The 25,159-nt window shown below is 36.3% G+C and overlaps 2 protein-coding genes across 3 annotated transcripts; one reads left to right on the top strand and one right to left on the bottom strand.

The window, feature by feature from the left end:
- Positions 1-1,547: 1,547 nt before the first annotated feature.
- On the top strand, positions 1,548-17,619 carry LOC116172480 (calcyphosin-like protein). Of its 2 annotated transcripts, none has more exons than XM_031489703.1 (4): positions 1,548-1,713; positions 10,909-11,248; positions 16,887-17,096; positions 17,144-17,619. In XM_031489703.1, exons 2-4 carry the CDS (start codon positions 10,913-10,915, stop codon positions 17,243-17,245), a joined length of 648 nt encoding a protein of 215 aa, XP_031345563.1. In that variant the 5' UTR covers positions 1,548-1,713; positions 10,909-10,912; the 3' UTR covers positions 17,246-17,619. The 2 variants fall into 2 exon arrangements, with proteins under 2 accessions (XP_031345563.1, XP_031345564.1); XM_031489704.1 differs by lacking the exon at positions 1,548-1,713 and adding an exon at positions 10,720-10,854.
- On the bottom strand, positions 17,596-21,677 carry LOC116172779 (dynein heavy chain 8, axonemal-like). The gene is made up of 9 exons (XM_031490043.1): positions 21,648-21,677; positions 21,260-21,556; positions 21,029-21,213; positions 19,056-20,894; positions 18,773-19,012; positions 18,420-18,726; positions 18,056-18,367; positions 17,851-18,012; positions 17,596-17,799 (listed from the first exon to the last, which is right to left on the bottom strand). Exons 1-9 carry the CDS (start codon positions 21,675-21,677, stop codon positions 17,674-17,676), a joined length of 3,498 nt encoding a protein of 1,165 aa, XP_031345903.1. The 3' UTR covers positions 17,596-17,673.
- Between the last annotated feature and the right edge of the window lie 3,482 nt (positions 21,678-25,159).

Below are 25,159 nucleotides of genomic sequence, written 5' to 3'. Positions count from 1 at the left end.
ATGTGATAGAGGGGATCAGGACTAGCACTTTTTCCAAATAAACCGAGGGTCCAACGTGTTTCGTTTGGGAGCCACCCCCAAAGAAGTGGTGAAATTTGGATTTCTTCTTTAATGTGTTGCTCAGCAATCATAAGAGCTATAAAGGTGGATGGCACGTTTTTGAATAGGTTTTGGGGTATGCCCTTTCTGAATTTGAAAAAAAAATTTAAAAATTCCTACCACGAAAGGACGCACCCCTACCTTGTGGGTGCGAAAAAAATTTCGACGAAATTTGGTATCTGGAGGTTTTTGAACATGAAAATGACGAATCTGGAATTAGTTTGTGAAAATTCGAAAGAAAAGTTCCACTGCAATGCTTGGCCGGACAACTAAAATGGAGAGAATTCCGCGAAATTTGTTGTGTACGTACTTGATGAATTAAGGAACAAAATTGTACAATAGTTTTGAAACAAAAGTAATACTCATTTGAAAATTGGACCTTCGAGTTACAAAGTGTCCCCCGCCTACTAATGAGTGTTCTTATTTCGCATGTCGTCAATTGAAAATGTCGCAAATAACAAACAAATAATTAGGCAGTATTGAATTCATCACAGGATTCATCATCATCAACCAAAGTGAACAGTTTCCGGCGTTTTTATAGCAATACATATTAGAAAATCCTAATATGCGCCACTGAACATCTAAAAAATTTGATGTATACCTATGTGGTAGGAAATTTTCTTATCTACAATTTTCTTGAAATTTTTTCGTAAAATGCTCAGTTTTACAGTTATTAAGAAACATTTCAAGAAAGGTAGATTTTACACCACTTTGTGGGTGGTTTTGGGGTGATTGGCTCAACGCCTCACCACTGGGGTTTCAGAGGATATTTAATACCTTAGTTAAAACACAGGGCCTTGCTACATTTCAGGTTGTCTCTAATTTGTTGAATGTCATCCTGTATGGTCCCTATGCTAATAGCCTTTGAATATAAGTTGGTATATTAATATAATGATGGGACAAAATAGGCGTAAAGTTGAAAATTTCCGTAGATTCCGAGTCCTAATATTCAAAACACAGCATCCAATGGAATGTTTGGTTTGTAAGAAAAATTTACAAATTTCCTTAATTGGAGTAGGTATACGTAAAAGTGTCTATTAGCGCACGCCCATTCAGTGGAAGAGATCTAATCCGCGTAGGATCATTAAGTGTGTTTACTTATTCATTATCATTTGTACGTTACCCTCTATTGATTTATTTTGTCTATGTCGGCAAACTAACAACGTACCTATCTGACAGAGGGGTAATAAATCAAACTCCCATAAATCTCAAGATGAGTAAAATGGGTATTCTATCTACTTATTCAAATTATTGCAATTAATTACAAATCTCAATCAAACTTCTACTGGAAGTACCACGATATTTAGTCTTATTAGGCACTATAATATACGCTAGAAAGCAATACAATGAAAACTAGTAAATATACTGCCGTGGATTACTTAATTAGTGTAGGTACAGAGGTGATAATATAAGAGCTTCAGAGCAATGATAGCAACGCCACTGAATAAATCAATGAAAGCGGCGTCGAAAGTTGGCCGCAGAGGCCAAAACGTGCCAGTAGCCCTTTGCAGTTAGATTTCGTATTAGATAGGCAACAAATTTGAATACTTGGCTCGAATTAAGTCAGGTTAGGCTTTTGTGTGAAATTTGATTGGTGCGTGTTTAGAATTAAACGTAAGTATACCTACCTATACTGTAGGCAAAGTTAGAATTGATTACGTGGGCATTTGCTACTCGCTTTTTTTTTAAAAAAACCTTTTTTTCCTGTACGGTAAATTTTTTATTACTAAAATGTGTACCTATTTGGTGTAGTGGTAGAGGTTTAATTGAAAATTAGGACCAATTGGAGAATGCTTTTATTGAAATGAAATATTGACTTACCTATCTTTACCATTCAATTACTGAATACATAAATTAAGCGCTTGGTAATATGTTAACATTGCAAGCAAACAGGTGATTTTTATACCTGTAACTTTGTAACCCGTAAAAATGTTCGATTTCGGTGGGTGATAATAAGTAGGATATACTTACTTTTAATTAAAGAGGGAAACCTATTTAGTGGTCTTAAAATGGCTTGCATTAGCGATTTTCAGAATAATGGTAATAAGCCCCTGTTAAGTAGCTTTCAACATGAGTAAAAAGCATTATTTCTAAAATCGTATTAACTGTAATTAACCAACACCCCATATCGCAAAAATTATACTTCCTCCTGGACGATAAGGAAGATAAGTCATCCGGTATAACTAATTAAGGCGTAGAACGTGGGCTCGAAGGGAGCAAATCAATTTTTGGCGATTTTTCGTGTGAAAGTACATGTCTCTTTTGCAAAATTAATTAATTTGTGCGCCAAGTTCTACGATTGTACTGAAGAAATATTACCTACCTCGATTTAAGGGAATTTTTTTACGAATTCAAACGTTCTGTAGGAATCGATGACAAACGCAAAGGTCATTGAGGACGGTTCAGTGAAAGGATCCGTAATACCGTACTTACCTACCTACTTAATATTAAATCCAATACACTATCTCAATTGAAAACTAAAGCCCATTTTATTAACTAAATACATCAGGTAAGTAGCCAGATCCGCAAGATTCAATGAAATTGCATGAGCAACTTTGCTATTATCATAGACTTGGTCTATGCTATTATCAAAGACTATATTATTGAAGATGAGATTATAGGTTAAATAAGTAGATTCACAGTTTTATGGCACGCCATTTTACTATTTAATGACAAACAAAATATAATACATTTGTTATATTATTTAAAAAAATCAAATGTATGAAAACAATTATTATTATGTCTATACATAAAATGAATGTATTAAATTTATGTCTAGACATAAACTAAATTTAAAATATACGGCTCAGAATAGGGAAAGTCCCGAATTATAATTATGTCTATACATAAAAACAATTGTATTTTATTATCATGTGACATAATAATAATAGATTTTTATTATGTCGTGACATAATTATAACTTAAAACGATTAGTTGGATAATTAAATGAGTGTCATGCGTTGTATTATATTTTAAGGTAGAAAGAATTATATCTTTAATATTTTGGAATTAGTATAATTTGCTGTATTATTATTATGTCGCTACATAATTTTAATTTACTTTCCGTATTTATTATTATGTCATGACATAATAATAAATGCGTATTTAAAATTATGTATAGACATAATAATATTTCTGCCAATTGTTATTATGTCATGACATAATAATAATACATTTTTGTTCTCCTTTTTTACATTCGATACAATTCCTTTTATGTCTATTCGAATTATTATTATGTACATAATTTTAATTCGGGACTCAGTAATGCTGAGCTTGGCAACATTGTAAATTGCCGAACCGGTAACTGAGACACGGTCAGAAGATTCCCTTTTGATACCTCATACATAACCATAAATGCCACATTTAAAATATTTAGAAACCTTATGTGTTAAAAGATGTATTTTAAGATTCCTTTTGATATTTGTTGCATAATCACAAATATCACATTTTAAGTCTTTAGAAACCCTGTGTGATAAGAGATGTTCAGGCTTCGTAAAAATGAAAGGTGTAAAGTGGCGGCAATTACGGCAATTATACAAATAACAACAGCTGGAGGCCGTGTCTCAGTTACCGTTTCGACGATTTGCAATGTTGTCAAGCGTAGCACGACTGCTTTCTGAATTAAAATTATGTAGGTACATAATAATAATTCCGGAATTAAAATTAGGTATGTACATAATAATAATTCAGGAATTAAAATTATGTACATAATAATAATTTCCGTATTATAAGAATCAATGCATAAATTCAATTGGCGTATTTCTTATTATGTCGTGACATAATAATAAATGCGTAATTAAAATTATGCCTAGACATAATAATAATTCTGGTAATTCTTATTATGTCATGACATAAATCTAATTAATTTTTCTTCTGTTTTTTTTTAAATTGTAACCAATTTATATTCTGTCATTAAATAGTAAAATGGCGTGCCATACAGTTTCGTGTCCTGACTGAAATTCCGTTTAGAAAATTTAAACCGATTAAAAGTTATTTAAAAAAAATCTGAAAAGCGCCGATTATCTCGGTAATCATAAAAGTGACGTTAAAATGATAAATATGATGTAGGTTGCTGATATGTATATGAATAGGTACCAACTTTTTTACTGATGGATGCTGTATAGAAAATTAATGTAGGTTTTTTACTCTTTTCAACGATAACGGACGATCAAAAATGAGTTACCTACTGCAAGTCGCCTTTGGAAGTTAAATTTCGTATGTAAACAAAAATTGCAAAGGTCACTCGATAGCAACTCATTTTTCATCGCAAAGATATTCTATGGTTGAATAAAGAATGTTAGTAACATTAATTATTGTGCATTTTAATCAAGTAGGCTGAACTATTTTTAAATCGATTTAATATTCATATTCTTTAGTTGATCACGTTAAATAAAGAATGAAAGACACGTTTAAGCATCTAAAAATTCAATACTGATGCGCATACTTTTTTATTAATTGGTAAAATATTGACATTTAAATATTTGAAAAGTGTTGAATATCCTTTATTTAATGCTGAACCTATGATCAACTAAGGTCGATAAAAAGTTATAAGTATTAAATTGATGAAAAAAATTCGTTCCAGTTACGGCCGGGCGAAAGTAGTCAATACCCACTTATCTCATAAAACTTCGTTAGATGTTTTAACCGAGGTTTTAACGCAGAGTTATAATTATATTGTAAAAGATATTTACTGCCATCTTGAATTTTATTTTGACATCATTTTGTGTGAGATACTCGCATATCTACAAAAGGCAATAAAACAACAACAATCCCAACCTTCGTAAATAGATGCAGTTAATTCTTTTCTTTAACTTTCAAGCGATTGCACCAAATTACGCAATTCATCGGGAAACGAAAAATGCCATTAAAGAAACGTTATCTAGGCACATGCAGTTAAAGATGGCGCTGGGCTTACGTTATGCGTTTTATTTTCAATCCACTTTCCTATGTTCAGGTTCACAGAGTTTATATTCGCGCGATTTAAAATTTCCGCTATCCGTAATTTCCAAATAATTTCTTGTTCTTCCTTCGCCACTTTTCTTTTACATTAAAACGTCCAGAACTTTGTTTTACTTATAATACATTTCGAATTAGCGCAGTTTATCACGCCAATAGCGATCAATAAAAACAAAATGAAATTTTTTTATATTTAATACAAACAAAGTATCAAGTACCCTTTACAAATTAGGTTTTTTTTTCTTAATGAAAGGAACACAACAATTAAAAAATTAAACGGCGAATAAAAAATTAAATAAAGAAGGGATAGCGCTACCGGAACAAAATATGAATGCCGTCGTTGAAATAATTATAAGTATTTTACATTTGATTTTGAGTATTGACAAAAAAACAGGTAGGTACTTCTCAACTAAATTATGTATCAATATGAACAATATGTAGGTATGGAAGATTTTTAATGAAATAAATGATGAATGAATGGTGAAATTGTAGCTGACCTTGTGTTTGCTTTCTTTTTCTTGCTGTCGTCTGTACATTCAATTAAATTTTGACAGATAGATAATGATTTTGCTATCGACGAATACTCCTGAAGAAAGTTGCTGAAGCTGGTAAGTTGTTTTTTCTATTTGATGCAAACTACTTTTGAATTTTTGAAATACGGAAGCTGGTTCTTTTTTTCCAGAAACTAATTATCCCTTTTTCTGTTTCAGGGGCCCAAATCCGGTACGAAAAAAACTAAAATGTTGTGAAATATTACACATTTGAAATAAAAAAATTGAAAAACTTACGGTTCTATGACCTTTTTTTAAAAAAAATTATCCTCAATAGGAATTTTCAATACAATTCGATTTGAATAAAATTTTCTTAAGCGCAATTAAATAAATTGCAAATCTTTATCCGCACCAAGCGTACGAAGACGAATATGCGTTTTCGAATTGTCGATAGCAAAACTAAATTTCAAGTATAGGTATAATTTTAAACCCAAACGACATCTTACGATTAACGTCATAACGTTACAAGTTACGCGTAATTATTTTCTCGAAAGGAAATCACCCGGCGCTTCAACGTGAAAATTCCAGGTACGAATTTTCACCCAAGTCCCTTCGCGCTTCAAAAATCGTTAACCGCTTTGACGGTCTTTAACGAAAAATATGCTTCTCGGCCTAACCGAATTTTCTCTATCTCTACATTGCGATAAGATTTTCGGTTTCGAATTTAATTTTTTTGGCCACTTGAACTTAATTTCTTTTCTTTTTTTGAATTAGCGCCACGCGCGCTACACGCGTAACAGAATGTTACAAATTTACTTCTCCTCCTTTTTGTTTATGATTAATATTCCTATCTTAGTTAAATTGGGGGTGGTCGTGGTTCTTGTTATGTAATTATATTGCTGAATCCTGCGACCCTTGAATTTCAGGCCAAAAACACTTCTTAAACATATCTAGCTCCTTAATGAAATGTCAACAAAATAATTCAACTTGAAATTCTTGATTCAAAGCAATCAATGGTCAAGGTCAACTCATTAAACTCCAAAAATGTCATTTAGGTAGCAAATTTTACCTGAAACTTTAGGCGCCATAAATAAAATTAAACGTAATTGAACATGAGGCATCTCTCTTCGTCGTTAAAACGATCGAATAAACACACGACTTGCATGATATTACAATAACAAAATTTATTCTCCCATCACAAATAAATCATTAAACATGAAATCATAATTAGCAAACTTGGACCACAGCGCCCGAATAAACAAACAACGCATATGCGATCGATTACAAATTAAACAAACATCAAAAAGTCTTAATCTTACTTACAATTTTTCGAGCGAAATATACCAATAAAATCTAGGCACCCAAAGAAAACTGAGAAACTTGCGAAAGGAAACGCACTTTTGGCAAACACTTTTGGCTTCTTAATGTCATTCCCAAACAGGTTGTCTAATCGTTGATTTTGATATATGTGGCTGTATGCAAAAATACACCACCGATATAGCGAACCGCAACCCGGTCTCGAAACTGGCAAAAAAACTCCTTCTAAACGAGTACACCAGTATTTAAACGGACTTCCCTCCTTACATTGCATCCAGAATTGTTAGCCAATTAACGAAACTCGATCAACCAATCATCAGCTTAGGACAGCACGCTTGGTTTTTCTCAAGTAGGTACACCCATTTTTCTCGGAATTATCTTATCTAAACCATCACATTTCAATGAAAACGTGCAATTTTTTACAAAAAGCCATCTTATCTCTACATAATTACATTAATCTCTTCTAAAATAAATGAAAACCCAATAAATATAATCCGTGCCGTCACAAATGCATTAACGAAACAAATACGAGTAATAGCGAAAAATACAGTGTATAATCCCGAGTGTTGTAAAGGAATGCCTGGACAAATTTATGTTACTGTTTTAGAGCCTCTGTTGCATTTTGTGTATGAAATTGACGCGAGTGGATCATTGAAGAAATTTTTACAAATTTTCGTGTTGACAGAATTACGCGAATAAACTATTCCGCATCATCGCATAACTTGTGCATTTACTCACAGCAAATCCCAATCAATTAATAAAATGAACAAAATTAATATTCAATACAGTTTCCAAAAGGGGTTGCCAAAAGTTCAGCTGGTTACACAAAGTGATCTGTTTTCAGTCGAAGCTCCCTTCTCCAAGTGAGGATAGTATTAATTGTAACCTGAAGAAAAATTCAGTCTCACCAATTAACATTTTTTATTTGTATAAAGTATTGATCGATTTTTTTTGGGAATTTATACATTTATTTATTAATCGTAATATTCCTAAAGAAACCGACCTATAAAAATATATTGCACGAATTGCATTTATTGCGAATCGAGACAAAGCGAGTTTGATTATTTCTGGAAAGTAGTTGGGAATTTGCATTTAATTTCCGTGATACCACCCCTTTGAATAAATTGAAATGTTTGTGTAGCTAAGATGTAAGGAGAAATGAAATTGGATTTACATTCTTTTTTTAAATATAAGTATTCAATAAACCATTTTACATGCAAAAATTCGAGTTCAATAAAACTAGAGCAATAGGTTTTGATTTTTAGAGTTAAAGAGGAGATAAATGGCCAAAGCATGGTAAGGAGTGTCTGAATTTTTATTACAGGGCTAGCCGTGAGCAATACAAAATTAAATGTGTTCCACAGCATGTAATCAAATAGCCGAAATTACCCCTGTAATTTAGGGTTTTATAAAAAGCACGGTATTACCCTTATTGCTTAGGGTTTTGACAGCCAACAAAGGCACGAACTAATTGTCTTTAACCTTTTTACCGACTGCTGTTTGTAGATCTAACCCCCCGTATACATAATAGAGGTGCACAGTTTTAATTGATCAACTTGTTTTTAACGTAATTAGCCACTCCAAATAGAGCACAATAAAAGGTTTTGCACCTTGAACCTTGACGCTTTCGTGGTACCAATTTATTTAAAAGAGAGCACACTAACCCGATAAAAAGTTACCTATTGTAAAAAATCAATTTTTTCATACACTATAATTTTACTTTTGTCGTTTATTAACGATCCTCGAGATATAATTTTGTATTATTTGTCCGTCTGTCCGTCCATCCGTCCGTTCGTCCGTCCGTCACACGTACTCCTTCTACACCACTGAACCGATTTTGGCGAGATAGGACTCATTTGAAAGGGCTTGGTCCAAGGATCCCGTGCATATCCATATTTTTTGGTTTTACGCATGCGCAGTGTCAAAAATTTGAATTAAATTTGAATGTGCAATGCTAACTTTTTTATTTATGGAGATATTTAAATGAAACTTTATATGTAAACACTACGAATATAAGTAACATTAACGACGTTTTCAAAATGTGAAAATACGCTCTCGTCATTTATGTTTGCATAATGACTTTTTAACTTGTTTTATACATACGGAGGTATCGCCGAAAGACCGTCCCTCATTCTTTGTCACGACAGTTTTTATACCGTAAATTTAACAAAAAATCTATAAAACCTGAAACCACCTGTTATGTCATTTTGGTTCCATTTAGATATATCTGGATATCTACATCACTCTCTGGCATTTATTTTTTTTACTTAATCTACAGATTTTGAGATATTTGCATTTGAAGTTTTGACTTTTCTGACACTTACGTAGCTCTCTAAATATTCGCGCTTTAAGTTTTGATTTCACCGACGATACATCATGTATCTACTCTCCATTCTCCTTTTATAAGTACTCTTTTCGGGCACCCCACTGTCTAGATACTTGCATTCAATGTTTTGACCCCACCAACACCCCTCTCGATTACGATCAATTTTGTAAGTTTAATTAATTTATAGTTCACCTGATGATGGCGATTATCGCCGAAACTATAGTCGTGTTTTAATACTACAACAATAAATTTATGGGGAAGGCTTTGAGATCCGATTTTCTTAATCTTTGATATCACTCAACTCCATTTATAGGAACGAGGGATAATGTTTAAAAAAATGCTTCTCTGTCTGCATGTTATTTACGTCTTTCTACACCGTTCATATACTTTGGGGAATAGTTGGACGTATGACCGCGAAGGTTTCTGATTTAGTAAACCGATATAAAAAAAATAGATACACAGATACACAACATTGACTAATAAGTAGTACGAAAAAAGTATGAAAAAACAATAGTTTCAATACTGAAGAGTTTTGTGTAGTTATATAATATAACGCGGTTGTACCAAAATGCATGCTAAAAGTAATTTTAGTAGAAAACACAGGTTTTTAATTAATAATAGCGATTTTTTAATTGATCCATAAACTATAAACATGTGTAATGTGTGTATGGAATAGCATATCGGATAAGTCACCCCCACGGCTCTGTTGATGGCACATATAAACCCTTTTGATGAAATTTTCCGTAACCGTTTGATCCTTTTTAAAAAAATGCAACTGTAATATAAATCGCCCTGTATAAAAATTGCAATTTCGTTGAAAATATTTTTAGGGTTGTGAATATGTCGGGACAATGAATTTTAAATATGTGCGGTAATAAACCCACAATCTTCCATCCAGGCAGTAATGATCCACCCTGTATAGTAAAAAATGACACGCGTTTCATTTTTACTGTGTTCATATTAGAATAGGTGCGGTTATAAAGTAAAAGTCATCAAGCGATTTTTATCTGAAACAATTTTCATTAGCAATAGGCACGACACGCACCTCGCTAAACTTTGTCTAAAGTTATTCTAAATAACTTTTAGGGGTCGTGGAACGACCCGGCCTAAATGGCAACGGACGAATACTCTAAAGGGTAATTGGGTCTCCAGAGGGTATCACCCCTTAGACCGTGGAACATTACTTATTTAAAACCCTCAAATTACCGACAGCCGCACTTTGAAATTCGTTGCTCTTTTTAGCAAAATTGTTACAAATGGTGAAGTTTCATGTTCATTACTGGCTTAATGGCACTTGAGTCAACAGACCCGAACCTAAGGTGGCGTCTTGTTAGGTGGGTATATATTCATATCGCGTAACATGTTGATATTGTTCCGGATTGTCAGGGTAACTAATAACTTCCATCAATAAATTCAATAGAATTCTTTATATCCGGTCTATAATAGGTACACGGTTTTTAATCACAAATACACAAATCACTTTAGTAACCGGAAGAGCACACTTTAGTAAGAACTTAATCTCAAGTATAGTTCAGCATTTAGTGCTTACTTAAATATCTATTAGTATTATAATAGGTACCGGTGAGGTGCGTGCGTTATTCCCCCTGGAGATTCACCACCCTTCGTAGTATTTATATCAGTTCATTGCGGTTATTTTAAAAAGGTGTACGTGCGGTCTAAGAGTGTAGATATACGTGTAACATTTGGCAATTTTTTCAGGAACATGTTCCGTCCGCAAAGCTCGATGTCTCGCAATGAGTCCGATATGGCCTCAAAAAGTATGCGAAAACTGAGAGCTCTGGGAGCATCGGCCGATCCGGTCGAACGTCTCAGGCTGATCTGTCTATCGAGAGGAGCGACCGGCATTTTGGGATTGGGAAGAATGTTTCGACGAATGGACGACGATGGTAATAAACAATTAAATTTGGAGGAGTTTATCAAGGGTCTCAGAGATTCTGGAATGGAGGTTACGGACGACGAAGCGAAAGCCTTGTTCGATAAATTTGATGCCGACAGAAGCGGAGGAATTAATATGGACGAATTTTTAATTGCGATACGTGTAAGTGTGTATTAGTTTGAATTTGTTCTAAAATTTAATCGATGAACATTAAAGCTCGCAGTACCAGCCACACCTTTACAAATAAAAGCCGCACCTTCGTGTTTATTTAAGGCTTTCAGATGGTTATTTCACGAAATGATCAGCAATTATTACTAAATACTGTATCTGTCATATACTCGTACAATTCCTTATCGAATGGCAGTAATTAACTTAAGTTCTTTTATTATTAACGAGTATTAAGAAAAAGCAATGACAAAACCCACACTCATTCACGAAATACCGATGCTTATCTAATTTCAATTTTTTTGGTCCTAATAGCCGAGTAGATGTATTTAATAAACATGGATAAATATAAAAATAACATTTTCCAAAATCCAAATGGCATGCTCAAAGATATGATCCAAAATCGTGATTCGGGGAATGCAAGTTACACACCAAATATCATTATCGTGATAGTAATACACCTGGGGTGCCTAAAACCGGGTTAAGTTTCTTGTTCCAAACATTCACTTTGTTTGTTTCAATGGTTCCGCTTCCGAGTATTATGACACTTATTTAGGTGGGTACCGAACCGTCCGCAACGACTTCACCACGTTCCATTTTTTGTGCTAGATTTCATTGACTTTTTATCTTTCTCCGTAAGTGTGAAATCAGAGCTGAGATTATACTCACTGACCCCTTTATTTTCGGTCTACTATGAGCGAACGAAGATGTGGCAGTACTCAAGACCGATTAGTCACGGAAACGCATTCGGGGTTGCGGTTTACAGAATCAAAGTTTGAGGTTCAATGGCCCCACTGAAAACTGCAGTAAAATGGTCTGCTTCTTACAATACCAAACTTTAAGGCTCTTGGTTTTACGACAGCCGCAGTAAGCTTTTTGCATCCACCCTAAACTAGCACAAATCTCCTTGAAACACTTCAATTTATATTCATGAAGTTATAAAATTAAAATGTAACGTGAATTACAAAAGAAGCTAAATTTAAAATAATTTAGGTTAGCTCCTCGCATATTTGGACAAACGAATAATTGGCGTCTGTTGGACGCATAATTTCGAAGTCTCGTTCAATTAATTTCAATTAATAAATGATAAATGTAAGAAATTACTTTCAAATGTTCTTATGTTAAATTTGAACTTAGTAATAATTAGAACGCGAAAAACGCATTGAGTGGGAATACGAACTTCTTAAATCGATCGTTTAGACGTATCTTTAGACAGTAGTTGGAGAATTAACTGGACACTTCTTAATAATTTAAGTGACTACTGTAGTATACCTTCATGGGTTGTCAAATTTTTCCAGTTACAAAAGTTAGTGAAAAATATCACATTCAAACATTCTCGTCCTTATTACCTACTACAGATATACTGGATATACACAAACGTATATACAGTGAGTTTTTTTTTAATGCGAACATAGGAGTTTGCATGCAATGTAATTTCCCTATGTTCGATTAAAAAAAACACATCAATCTATGAGATGTGCGCGGTTCACATTCCCAAATCGCGCACCTTGTGTGACTATGAACAGCAAGTCTATAGTCTTTATGATTATGATGAAGAGCACTCGGTAAGGTTTTTTTAAAGAAGTCATGTGAGGCCACAGCAACTTTAGGATAAATTTTTCTTAAACTTACGATAACTTGACCTCACAGGGCACGCGCTGACACCACAACTCATTGTGAACCAACCTGCAATTATTTGTAGGTCATGTGCACCTGGTATTCTACTAATTTGATCTATTCAATACATAAATGAAGAAAATAAGAAAATAAATAACGAAAACAATTACAATAAATGTTCGAAATGTCCTCCTTGACATTCTAAGCAATAACCTACCCGATTTCGTAATTAAATTTGACGGCGGTATTTTTAAAAATGTGACAGCTGTCAATTGTATCTACTACTCATTTGAACTACTCAATAGATTGATGGTTTTTTTTTAAATCGAACATAGGGAAATTACATTGCATGCAAACATGGTTAATAGAGAAAGTAGGTTGCCTCGTAACTTTCAGCCAATAAACGTTCAGTATTAAAATAGGCGAATGACGTCACCCAGAATCCCATTTTGTCCACATCATAAAAATTAATTACAACAGAGCAAATTCAAAAAACGCAAAATGAATCGAAATGGTACGTGAATTGCATAGAAAGAAACATGCTAACGAAATATTAAACGCACTTTATTCAAAACAGCTTACATTTCATCAGCATAGTCTTCGGCCGGGAATGCAGACTGCACATTCTATTGAATGCGGGGTTTAGGTTCCCCTTTCCATTGCATTTTATAACCCATTCTTTTTGTAATACAGGAATTACCTTTTGGAATAGCAAAAAACTGAATCTGTGATCCTTTTGCTTTCGATTTGTTGGAGCTGCTATTGCATATAACAACGTCACAAAGATTTCCATCCAGCATCTAATACCCTATATTGATACCTACTTAAGTAACAGTAATAGTAGGGGAGCTAGCACGAAATCCACTGAACGAGAATGATCAAAATTTTAACCGATGGAGTTCCATTTTGCCCTATCAGAGTATGCTAAAATCGATCGTCTGCCTCCTCAGGCCATATGACTTAAGGCGCGGCGGGTACTTCTTGCGGTACCAATTCTGAAAGGTTGTTTTTCGAGAAAATAAGTTATACACCAAATGAAAACGTTGATAATAGCTCTTAAAAAAATATTTTAAAAAATCGCAAACTTTTGAAACCTTCTAACCTACTCCAGCAGTAGAATTCATTTCTGACAGCCAATCAAACCTCCAGAAACCCAAAATTGCCTTATTTCCCCTAAAATCAGCAAAAACTCAACACCCTGATAACTAATGGATCTGGCCCAGCAGGATTGTCACGTAATTTTAGTTAATTTCGTCTTTAGTCGCGACTCCCTGGCACCGCAAATTTTCGTACGCATTTAACTGAACAGGGCCGTATTCGCAAACCCTTCGCCTAAAAATGTTTGACGATACTGCCCTATATGACACTATTCTGTATATTTTGCATAACCCAATTCCAAAAAACCGCCCAACCCCATGACAATTCGATTTCAGGTTTACATCGGAGCAAACGGTTTCTGCTACTAAAATCAAATTAAATTCTAGCTCAGGCCCATTTTTACTTTAGCAAACCGTGCTTAATGTGAAGAATGGCATAGAGTTTCTAGAGTTTCCTATCCCTCCCACAATACTTTAGGTCGTTTTAGATTAACAATTATTTGTTTTCTAGTCCCTTTCCATGTTGGCGGGTTTACAAACATTTAAAGAAAACTCGGTCAAGATATTCTCCATACGTCATTTGAGCCTTCTCGTTGTCCTCCAGAACGGGAGCGAATTTAGAGTGAAGCGTCTCAAATTTAGGTCGATGCGAAGGGGGCTTTCCAATTTCTCCCGAAGTTACCCGTCACCGAAAAGCGAATGGTTATTTAAAAAACTAACGGGCCATCGAAAATGAGTGGGGGTCGAGTCGTCTTTGGAAGTACGATTTCCCATGTAAACACAAATTCCAAATGTGACTCGACTGCAACTCATTTTAGATGTGGCACACTTGATAAGTTCCAGAAGAGACTACTTACCGTTTAAGTTGAAGTTTCCCTCTCGCCTCAAATTTCCGAGTATACCTTGAAGGTGTACCAGACGGCCATCAAACTTCGCTGTCTAAAAGGAGCCCCCCCCCCACGAATTATTTTCTGAGATGCTGTTTTTGAAAGTAAATCGTGCATAACTTTTACATACGACAACCAATTGGTCTCAGTTCTTGCATACGCATGCCTTTAGTGGTGCCAAGTTAAACTTTAGGAAATGGGGGGGGGGGGGATGTTCTACCCTTCATGGTATTCTAATGAAAGGTCTCATCGCAATAAATTGGTTTGTACACACTATAAGTTTCCCGCGCGACTCTTTTTCGAGATCAGTAAACGACGCGGTCGGAGGGGGGGGGAGATAAAAATTAATGTTATCTCTCATTGTATTCTAATTAAAGGTCTCAGCGAAAACCCTTCTTTCTGTCCTCTTATCAAAGTACGGGGAGGAGGGGGGGGGGGCTCTTATCGTGATCGGGTATATTCCCTTATACCTCATTAACGGATTGTCGGAAGAGGGTGCACACAAAGGGCGATTGAGACGTCTGCAAGAAATATATCCATTGGTAATGTCAAAACAAAAGCTATTTCGGTTAAAAAAAACCGCTTTATCTGCACAAGAGTTGTGCACAATTTATACTTGTTTTCCTATATTTCGTGGTGAGATTGTAGTCGTCAGCTTCAACATTATGGATTTCTACAGCCTTTCGCTGCGATCGTAGTGGTAGAAATAAATTACGGCTCGTCTCGACCCAGTTGAGACTTGCGGTTAATATACAGCAGTGGACGAGACGATTACTCGGTGGAGATCGACTAAGAAATGACTGCAGATGATCGTTTCGATTACCGTGAACGTCCGTGTACGTATGATACAGTTTATATGGGGACTTCAGGTCTCCAAAAAGCGACGACAATTGTGTGGTCGGTCCGACTCCAAAGGCAACTCGTGTACGGGAACCCATAGGCCGCTGTTACACGGGGATACTGTATGCGAGATACAGCCTGTCGTCAGAATTTATGTCAAATAGACTTCGCAAATTTCATTCTAAACTATTATTTCGCAGTGAGAGACCTAAATTTAGTCGCCGATAAGACGCAATGTTACACCTGTATTCGAGATGCCAGTCTCCGGGAGACTGTATTCCCATGTAAAGGCGGTCTTATGGAGCCGTTCACAGATGCATATTTCCCCCATACAGTATCGGCGACTAAATTTCGGCCTTTCTCTAGTCCCAGTCGTCCGGCGATTTTACGACTTTAGAGACCGATGGGCTGTTGAGTTATGTGGAACTGTTTACACTTGGATACTTTTCATTAATACTGAAAATACTTAACCAAAAAAATATCTCAATGCTCAAATTTTACGAGGTGTGTTGGGCACGAATTCTGACGACATACTGTATCTTAGATACAGACATACAGTATCCCTCATACAGTATCCCCGTGTAAAAGAGGTGCACGTGCTGAAGCTTTTTGAATGACTTATTCTTATTGATCGGTGCGCATTACATGTTTTGGGCGAGAATAAAATCTTTGCATGCACAGGATATAGTCATGCGTAACGCTCGGCAGCCGAAGGCGAGCGGGCCTGCCTTACAATTGTGTAAAGCGCATTTGTACATTTGAAAGGAAATATGGCAATAGAACCGTCGATATGTTTTTGAAATTGACTAATATACACATTTAAAGCGTATGCTGTAGCTGCCGAGTAAATAAAATAAATTTAAAATCAATGTTAATTATACCTATTAGTTCGTCGCGATATTTAATAGGACGTAGCGTAGCGCAACTGCCACATAGCCGCTCCTCGATTATGATGACGCGGGTTCGAACCCCCTCAGAACGCGATTTTTTTTAAATAATAGATCGCGACTAAAAGAAAGAAGCGAGGGACTGTGAGAGAGAAAGAAGTTGACATTTTCTGTCGGCGCTTATCTTGAAAATTAATTTATTCATGTTTCTACGCGACAACGTATATATTCTCTTCTCTTGATAAAAGTAGTAAAATTACTGTTTTTTATACTACCTACGACGCTAAGTAATCCCATTCATTTGCAGCCGCCCATGTCCGAATCAAGAAAAAAGGTTATCAACGAAGCCTTTCAGAAAATGGATAAGACCCAAGATGGCGAAATTACTATAGACGATCTTAGAAATGTGTACAATATTAAACACAATCCTAGGTATATCTCTGGAGAGGAAACTGAAGAGCAAATACTTACAAAATTCCTAGCCAATTTTGAAGATGAGTCCACGAAAGATGGCCATGTAAGCTCTTCTTCTCAACTTCTCAATAATTATCTATTTGTTTGTAGGTAACACTGGAAGAATTTTTAAACTACTATAGCGGAATAAGTGCGTCAATCGACAGTGATGGCTACTTTGACTTAATGATGCGACAGTCGTACAAATTGTAAAGAGATGTACACTAACAACCCTTTAGCTTTTCTAACCCTTTACAATGTAGGTGTATGACCTATATCCCAATTCAAGTATTACTTACTGTTCGTTCACTACTGTGATTTCGCTTATTTCTAATTTGTGATATCAATTGAAGGTTTACATTGGTCAAATGTTAGGTAGCACGTGATATATGTATTATAATGATCCAATTACACATACCTATAGAAAATGTTTAAAAAATGATTAAAGCTTACCTATTAAAGCGCTAAAATTTTTAGATATTTGTTTGCTTATTTGTTTAGTAACGCAAATGCTGTTTGCTGTAATTGATTCATTGTTTGCCAAAGAATGAAAGAAACATTAATAAAACGCTAAGTAGATACTATTAGAATCGAGCTAATTGTATACTGCTACAAAAACACCTATAACTAACACAAAACACTTATTTAATATCACACAGAAGTGCAACGCCCCTTAACGTCCAATGCTGGGGAGGTTTCAGCGTTACCAACCATAACGGAGTTATAAAGTTCAAATCTGTTCGTCTTGGTTTCTTGTAAACGGGACACTGTATCAAAAACAGTATACAATTGCTTATAAATGTCGATGTTGCACCTACCTTGTATAAAGCTGGATCCTTAGGTGAAGTTGAGAAAATGGCAAAGACATGTATAACGGGCATTAGCGTGTATAAGACCTTATTGATAGATTCCCCCAAACGACAATTTTTTCTATCCCATCCGGCTCCGTCCATGTAGAGACCGTGAATGTAGACTCCCTCCTAAAATACGAAGGTGACCAACGAATTTCCGATGCACACCTACCGCAGGGCCGGATTTCACTTCCTCACAAGAGGACTTAGTGACTGTGTTGTGCAAGACCACCTGATCTAAAGCCCAACCCTTGTGCGCTCTGGTTACCTCCTGAGTCATTGCCGTTAAGAAACCTTGGGGATTAAAGAAGCCCGTCATCCAAAACACTGGAGGTTTCGTTACGAAACACCAGCTTCTGAATTGGGCATTCCTTTCCAGAAGTTCAGTGAACCAAAATCCAATCGAACTGGATAACCAAGAACCTCTGCGCCAAACCATCGGTACCATTGCGTCGTAAATCATGTCTAGAGCATCTCTAAGGGACTGTACGGTTGCGGGTATTATATTAATTCCAATATGCGTTGATAACACAAACCTCATTCATTATGATGGTACCCTCGATCGCTAACAGTAGGTCTCTCAAAGTAATTCGTACAAGTTTAATGACCCGTTGCATTCTGTCAATCTCCTGGCGTAGGAAGATATTTAATGGTTTTAAGATCCCCATAATCCGTAACCGCTCTTTAACTTCGTAAGGATCGTAATCGGATGGCACCTTTGCGAGCATTTCCGTTGCTTGTCTTGCCACCGAAGACTCTCGCGATTCCCCGCCTCCTCCAGACGATTTTGGTTGAATCGACAAAATCGTCTGAAGCATGGTCGTAGTTACATTGGTTTGGTACCTAAGCAAATAAGGCTGTGTATTCATAAAATCAAATGTGGTGCTACGTTATATCGGCATTGGGATGCAATCCGTAAGCTTGCGGAGGATCGGTCGGACGCATATCCTCAAACGCTTTGAAGTAGTCGGCAAGTTGCTTGAACCTAAAAATTTTATATCCTCTGTAAAAACAGAAGTCTTCATTGAACATCCCATCGGTAAACCACACTTGAGCAAAAGTGTTCAGTAGAATCTTGTCATAGTCGTCGGTCACTCTACCTCCATATTGCACCTCTCCAATCATATACCTAGGACAACGATTACCTTCGGATTTAATTCAAAGATTTGTACCTAATGGTGCTCCAGCTGGGGCCCTTTAAGGGATCGACATCGTCGAGATGATTTTGACAAAACATGCAACTGGCGAGCCAATCGGCGGAGTTAAACTCGTAAGGTATATTCCATCCTAACGGTCCAAACTTGCGACGTTCCTGCACAACGGTGTGCAGAAAGGAGATTGCGTAAATGAGGGGAAGATACTGCCATTGGTCGTTTTTGTCCAGCATGTCTTGGTTCATGGATCCATACGTGCGCATGAGACCAGCACGAATGCCAGACGGCGGTTCATTTGTGAATTTAATGCAAATTTGCAGCAAGCTGATCGGGAATTTCGGATGCACCTCAGTGGTGAGCCACAGTCTAAAATCGGGGTGAGCTCCGGCGCCCCCCTTTTTTTCCAGTTCAAGGAAGATGAGTAAAATTTCCATCATATACTCCAATCCTAAGTGGCAGTTTTGTAGTAACGCCCAGTAGCCCTCACTCATGGCGTGTGCCAAAAGCTTCCTAGCGTGTATCTCCTGACCTTGTCCCATCGACATACATTTGGTCATATTTTCCATTCTCTTCGACAACTGTTCAATGTAAGGAGTTGGATCTGCGCCGGTTGTTAAGAAACAAATGAGCGGGGTCGAGGGTCGGCTTTCCGAGTGGAGAGCTTCCATATTTAGTATTATCGGTTCGGCAAAACGCTGTCCCATCGACGCGGCTATATATTTGCGACTTTGAGTTAAAGTACGATCGGAACACCACGCGCGGATCATTAACAATTTTTTAAAGGGATCCAAAGAAAGGTAACCATCCGGAATCGGAGAATCTTCCGGCGCATCCTTGTCGAACCACGCCTTCCAAGACCGCTCGTTGTTTTCCACCTGGGTCAAAATGTTTTGAAATTGGTACAATTTTGCGAGTTCCACGAGATTAAGCCAGGTTGTATCTGTGATCCATTTCGCCGGCTTTGGAGGACAAGCATTTAGATCTAAAGCAGCACCTCCCTTAATCAAATACTGAAACTCTTCGTGAGTGACATAATTGCGATTCATATCTACTTTAAGTGTCAGAAGGAGCACAAACATGTACTTATCCACTTCGTATAAACCTCGCGATTTGTATTTGTAAATCTCATACGTCATGTATTCAATGATGAAGTTAATGCGTCTAGATGTGATCGGAGTTTTTTCTGAACGGTGCATCGATATATCAAATCTTTCTAAGAACTGCTCCAGGGAAGTTTGGTACATACAGTTTACCATTGCCATGCTTGTGGTCAAAAAGTATAAGACACTTCCGCGTCTAGCAACAGCTCGGAATTCTTCCCTAGCTGCATTGATTTTCGTCTCAGTCTCCTTAGCAACGTTCAGCTTCTCGCGCACGTCTGCGGCGGTGTTTTGGGTCACGTTCAGCACCTCCAAGACGGATTCATCATCAACTAACGAACCCTGAGTTGTCGTTAACTTATACAACAGGTTAGCCTCCAGTTCCAGCATTTTCCTCTTGTTCGCAGTCACGTCCTTAATCAAGTTCGTTCGTTCGGTTTCCAGTTCCCTCTTTTCCGTCAGTATCACCCTTCCCAATAACTGGTCTTCGAGACCTTTCATTGTAACGGTAAAGTCGATGATCGACGCTCTCGCGTAAATTTCGGGACTGTAATTGGGATTCGCCAGTTTTGTAGTGATATAAAGCCGGAAGCTCGGATGATAATCAACTTCTTTGTCTCCAACCTTGACCTTGTAGCTCGAGCCTACTTTAATGTGATTTTTCTCCATCACGTTATCCAACACAGGATCGAGCTCCTCCAATACGTCCTCGATTAGCATTGGATAACCTAGCGAGACCGAATCCTCTATGTAGTTCCTATGAAATTAATGTGTGAGCATTAAATATAGATTTTCAAATAGTTTCCAACTCCAAGATAGATAGAGGTAGAAAAAGTCTTATACAAACTATGGGCGACGTGATCTATTGAAAGAAAATGATAGATACTGTACCTGAAATACTTATCGTTTAGTGTGGTAACAATTAAGTGGTTGTCTTTTTCCATATTCTTTACCCAATTCTTTCCTTGACTCTGCGGATCTATTAACAAAGGATATCTCGCCGCTCGTGTAACGATAATTCCATTTTGAATAGACAGATCGTCCGTTGGCAAACCTTGCAAGTTCCATTCGCCAATCTGCAAGAAACCATTTGAAATCCTATACGCCCAATTAGTCCCTTACCGTCGCTGTATCGATTAAAGCATCCGTAATGTTAATGTCGTTTGAGACCGGTATTTTCAGATTGAGAAGTGCGTTGAGCCAGACCTGCTGCTGAAGTACCCTAAACTCTTGATTGAACGGACCCGAGTAACTGAGGAATCCGACGAGAATGACGATGTCACCGATCAGCCTTTCGGTTTCGGCTTTGAAAAGTGCCGATTGATTTGTCCAACGCACCCTTTCGCCACTCAAACCGTCGATTAGCGCACTGGCTTGGTTCATTTTATTTTTACATCGATTCGCGTCGTCCATCACGGCCTAAAAGAACAGTTCAGTGTCATAATGCAGTTTAATTTAATAGAATTATTTCAATCTTTGCTGTGTGACATCTTTTCCGCCTTCAAATTACGTGTGGATCGTTGGAGTAGCAATGACACATTGGCGTAGAGGAGATTTCAAATTGTTTTTAGCAGTGCCGAGCCCGAGGTTTCGGGGTAGTAGAGGTGGCAGAACTCGAGGGTTTTGGCAAATTGCTTAGATGCATAGTAGAGAATATTCACACCCGACGTATTTGTTGAAAAATAATATCGTGGGGTTGCGTCCGTTGAAGGTTTCTTGGGACATATTAAGCGTCAAGCCACGAAAGCGCGACCATAAAGAAGAAAAATTACGCTTAAACGGCCAATTAGTTGGAAGCCACGATCAAGCGCGAGTAAAACCGAGAATGTCGCCCTAAGTTTGTACGAAGTGATTACCTGTTGAGTGGAGTGAACAAATTCAAACTAACCCCTGGGAAGTTACACAGGGGATTACGACTGGAAAGTTTCATTATCGAGTGCGGGGTCTGGCGTGAATACATTTCGGTTTAGTAAGCTTAGGGGTCTTTAGAATCGGTATTCCAGCTACGTGCAAAAAAGAGGGAACTCGTTCTCTACTTGGGGTTTTTAAGAACTCCTTTGTCAATCAGATATTAATAAAACCCATAGAGAGCGTTTAAAAAAGCGGCAGAGCACCTCGGTGTGACCCCACGAAGTCATTGGATTTGACCCATTTTCAATAGACTTGTTACATATGGTATATAAGTCTACTGTGCAAAGTTTCAACCAAATAGGTTCAAGCGTTTGGCAGGGACAGAGAATCGTAACCCCACGGGGTCATTGGATTTGACCCATTTTCAATAGGCTTATTACTTGTAGCATATAAGTCAACCGTGCAAAGTATTTGAACCAAATCGGTCCAAGCGTTTGATAGTTATCGTGTTCACGGACAGACGGACACCATCGACTCCCGTATAAAGCTTGCATCGCTTTGCTCTGCCGCTTAATAAAGTAACCTTAAGGATATGGTCGTTGTTTTTTAAAGTACAAAGGAGTTTTCTTATATTGACACCTTTTCATAAATAAATTTTATGCATTAAAACGGAAAACAAGAAAAACTAAATTGTATGTGAATTTTTGTATTAACCCATTTAGAAAAAGTAATTGTTCGTTTTGTTTGATTATAAAATTGATTAAAAGGATTTCTAACTGCGTTGAAGGATTAGATTTTAAGGTTATAATGGAGTATTATATATTATAGCAAATGGGAAACTAAATTTGGTTCAAATAAAAGGAAAGTGGCTACTTAACAAAAGAGCAGCTTTAGTACAAGTATTTGCTTTTTGCTATTTGGAGATTTGTATTGATTTTCAATCAGGCGAGTTCAATCAGAGAGTCTAACGGGTTTAGATACTACAAGGGTTGAAGACCACACTTGCAAAGAATAAAATTGAACCTGTGGAGACCACTGGCAAAAAATTTAAAATAACAATTAATTTTTAATTTGCCCTCGGCTAGCTCAGTATAACAAATATCCGCTTTGATTGATTTTTTTATCTCCTCTTAAAATTTTAAATTCAAAACCTAATGCTCAGGTTTGTTTGAACTCTAAAACATACCTACGTGTAGGACTTTAATTGATTGAATATATTAAGAAAAACAAAGGCAATCAAATTCCATTTTTCTGTACACGTGGATGGATTTAAAATAATTGTTCGACTTGCTAATTCAACCAAGAATCGCCCGCTCTCCCACTTCTCTCGCTATTTAAATCTGGCCTCGACTGACGTGCATTTGCGTCACGTGTTCGGCTTTAAACATAACGGAACGAAACTCAAAGGTTCGAAGAAATCGTGGCAACTGCGCTCGCTTGTCCCAATAAGGTCCTTTTTATCGCCAAACATACTTTCGTTTACGTTGGCTATGAAGCGGTGCATACAAATTCAAAAAAAATACTTTTGATATTCTAAAGCGACCACCCATTACAAGGGGCGACATGTTAAAAATTCAGGTAAAAGAGAAAAGTAACTTCCATTCTCCTTTGGTGGTATTTGCAATCACGTTTAATAATCGTAAGCTAGTCGGCGGAAAAAATTCTTTTTGTGAAAATTTGGTATTATTCCAAATTGAACAAATTTAATCGTATGAATACCAGATGTAACTGCCGTTACAAGGTGTTATTTTGTATTGTTGAATAGGAGATCCGACATGTTTAAACAAATGCACCGGATTGGTGCAAATCAATATGAAAACCCAGGTAATGAAGTCATTGCCTTGGAAACAATTGTGGCAATCGATGCGTACACTGTTAAGAGTGTATATAATAGGAAAAAAAGAAAAAAAAAAAAATAATTGTGACAATAATGTTATTGTAACCATAGCAAAATATACCAATTCGCTTAAACCAATAGAAAACAAGTTAAAAAGTAATCGTAAACGATTTACAAAAAGCGCATTTCCCATTTGTAAGATGCAACTTCTGTTAAAATCGTAAAAATCCGGCCACAAATATGAAAGATAGCGTTGCAAATGTGCAATCCATTTTTCACGTGCTACTTCAATTTCAGTTTATAAGAAGAATTTCATTTCAATGCTTTTCTAAATAACAAAGTTGGAACTGCGCATGCACAAATCTAAATTTTGAAAATAACGTTAGATTTGCCTTTGTTCCAAGCGCGTATGTTTCAAATTTCATGTAAATGCTTCCATAAATAAAAAAGTTGGCACTGCGCATGCGCAAAACCAAATTTTGAAACTGGCGTTAGATTTTCATTTATTCCAAGTGCCTATGTATCAATTTCATTCAAATACTTTTATAAATAAAAAAATTTGCCATTCGGTTTATAAATGGTCGAGATGCGAAAAGGGCACTGTGAATTTTGAATCGATTCGACTCAACTTTTGCCATTGCGTATTATACGTATGGCTAAATCTATGCCCATATTGGATTTCATGCAATTCAGTTCATAACTAATGGGGAGTCAACGCGATCAGACATTTCTAAACAAAGTTATCGTTCACACGGGCAGATAGAGGGACAGACAGACAAAGGAACAGACGGACAGACCAACAGATAGACGACAGATAGCAATACAAAATTATAAACGTCTCTAGGATCGTTAATAAACGGCAAAAGTGTAAAATTATGGAACATGTAAAAAACGGTTTGTTGGTTTTTTTTACAATAACTATTTTAGCAATAAATGCAGAAAAAATTCCTTCCTTGGTGTAAGCCTCGACACCATAACGAACCAAATAGCGAAAAAAGTAGAACAATAACTCTTAAGATAAAGAACTAGGAGCGTCTCAACGAACGAGCGAACGGACGGACGGACAAAGTGGCCACAATAGCGCATTTTTATTTTACTTTTGTGGAAATGCGCTAAAAACATGACATGACAATAAATAAATAAATAAATAAATACATAAATAAATAAATAAATAAATAAATAAATAAATAAATAAATAAATAAATAAATAAATAAATAAATAAATAAATAAATAAATAATAAATAAATAAATAAATAAATAATATAAATAGATAAATAGATAAATAAATAATAAATAAATAAATAAATAAATAAATAAATAAATAAATAAATAA

The sequence above is a fragment of the Photinus pyralis genome, unplaced genomic scaffold (assembly GCF_008802855.1).
Source record: "Photinus pyralis isolate 1611_PpyrPB1 unplaced genomic scaffold, Ppyr1.3 Ppyr1.4_LG5, whole genome shotgun sequence".
NCBI classification, from domain to species: domain Eukaryota; kingdom Metazoa; phylum Arthropoda; class Insecta; order Coleoptera; family Lampyridae; genus Photinus; species Photinus pyralis.
The sequence above is the reverse complement of the archived record's forward strand: the minus strand, read 5'-3'. Positions and strand labels throughout refer to the sequence as shown.

Excerpts from the sequence above, each read along its gene's own strand:
- LOC116172779 (XM_031490043.1), bottom strand. The coding sequence starts at position 21,677 with ATGTGTCATTGCTACTCCAACGATCCACAC. Across the intron at positions 19,013-19,055 it reads CCCAGCTGGAGCACCATTAG|GTATATGATTGGAGAGGTGC; the intron begins GTACAAATCTTT and ends TCGTTGTCCTAG. Across the intron at positions 17,800-17,850 it reads AGGATCCAGCTTTATACAAG|TGTCCCGTTTACAAGAAACC; the intron begins GTAGGTGCAACA and ends TTTTTGATACAG.
- LOC116172480 (XM_031489703.1), top strand. The coding sequence starts at position 10,913 with ATGTTCCGTCCGCAAAGCTCGATGTCTCGCAATGAGTCCGATATGGCC. Across the intron at positions 11,249-16,886 it reads AATTTTTAATTGCGATACGT|CCGCCCATGTCCGAATCAAG; the intron begins GTAAGTGTGTAT and ends ATTCATTTGCAG. Across the intron at positions 17,097-17,143 it reads AGTCCACGAAAGATGGCCAT|GTAACACTGGAAGAATTTTT; the intron begins GTAAGCTCTTCT and ends ATTTGTTTGTAG.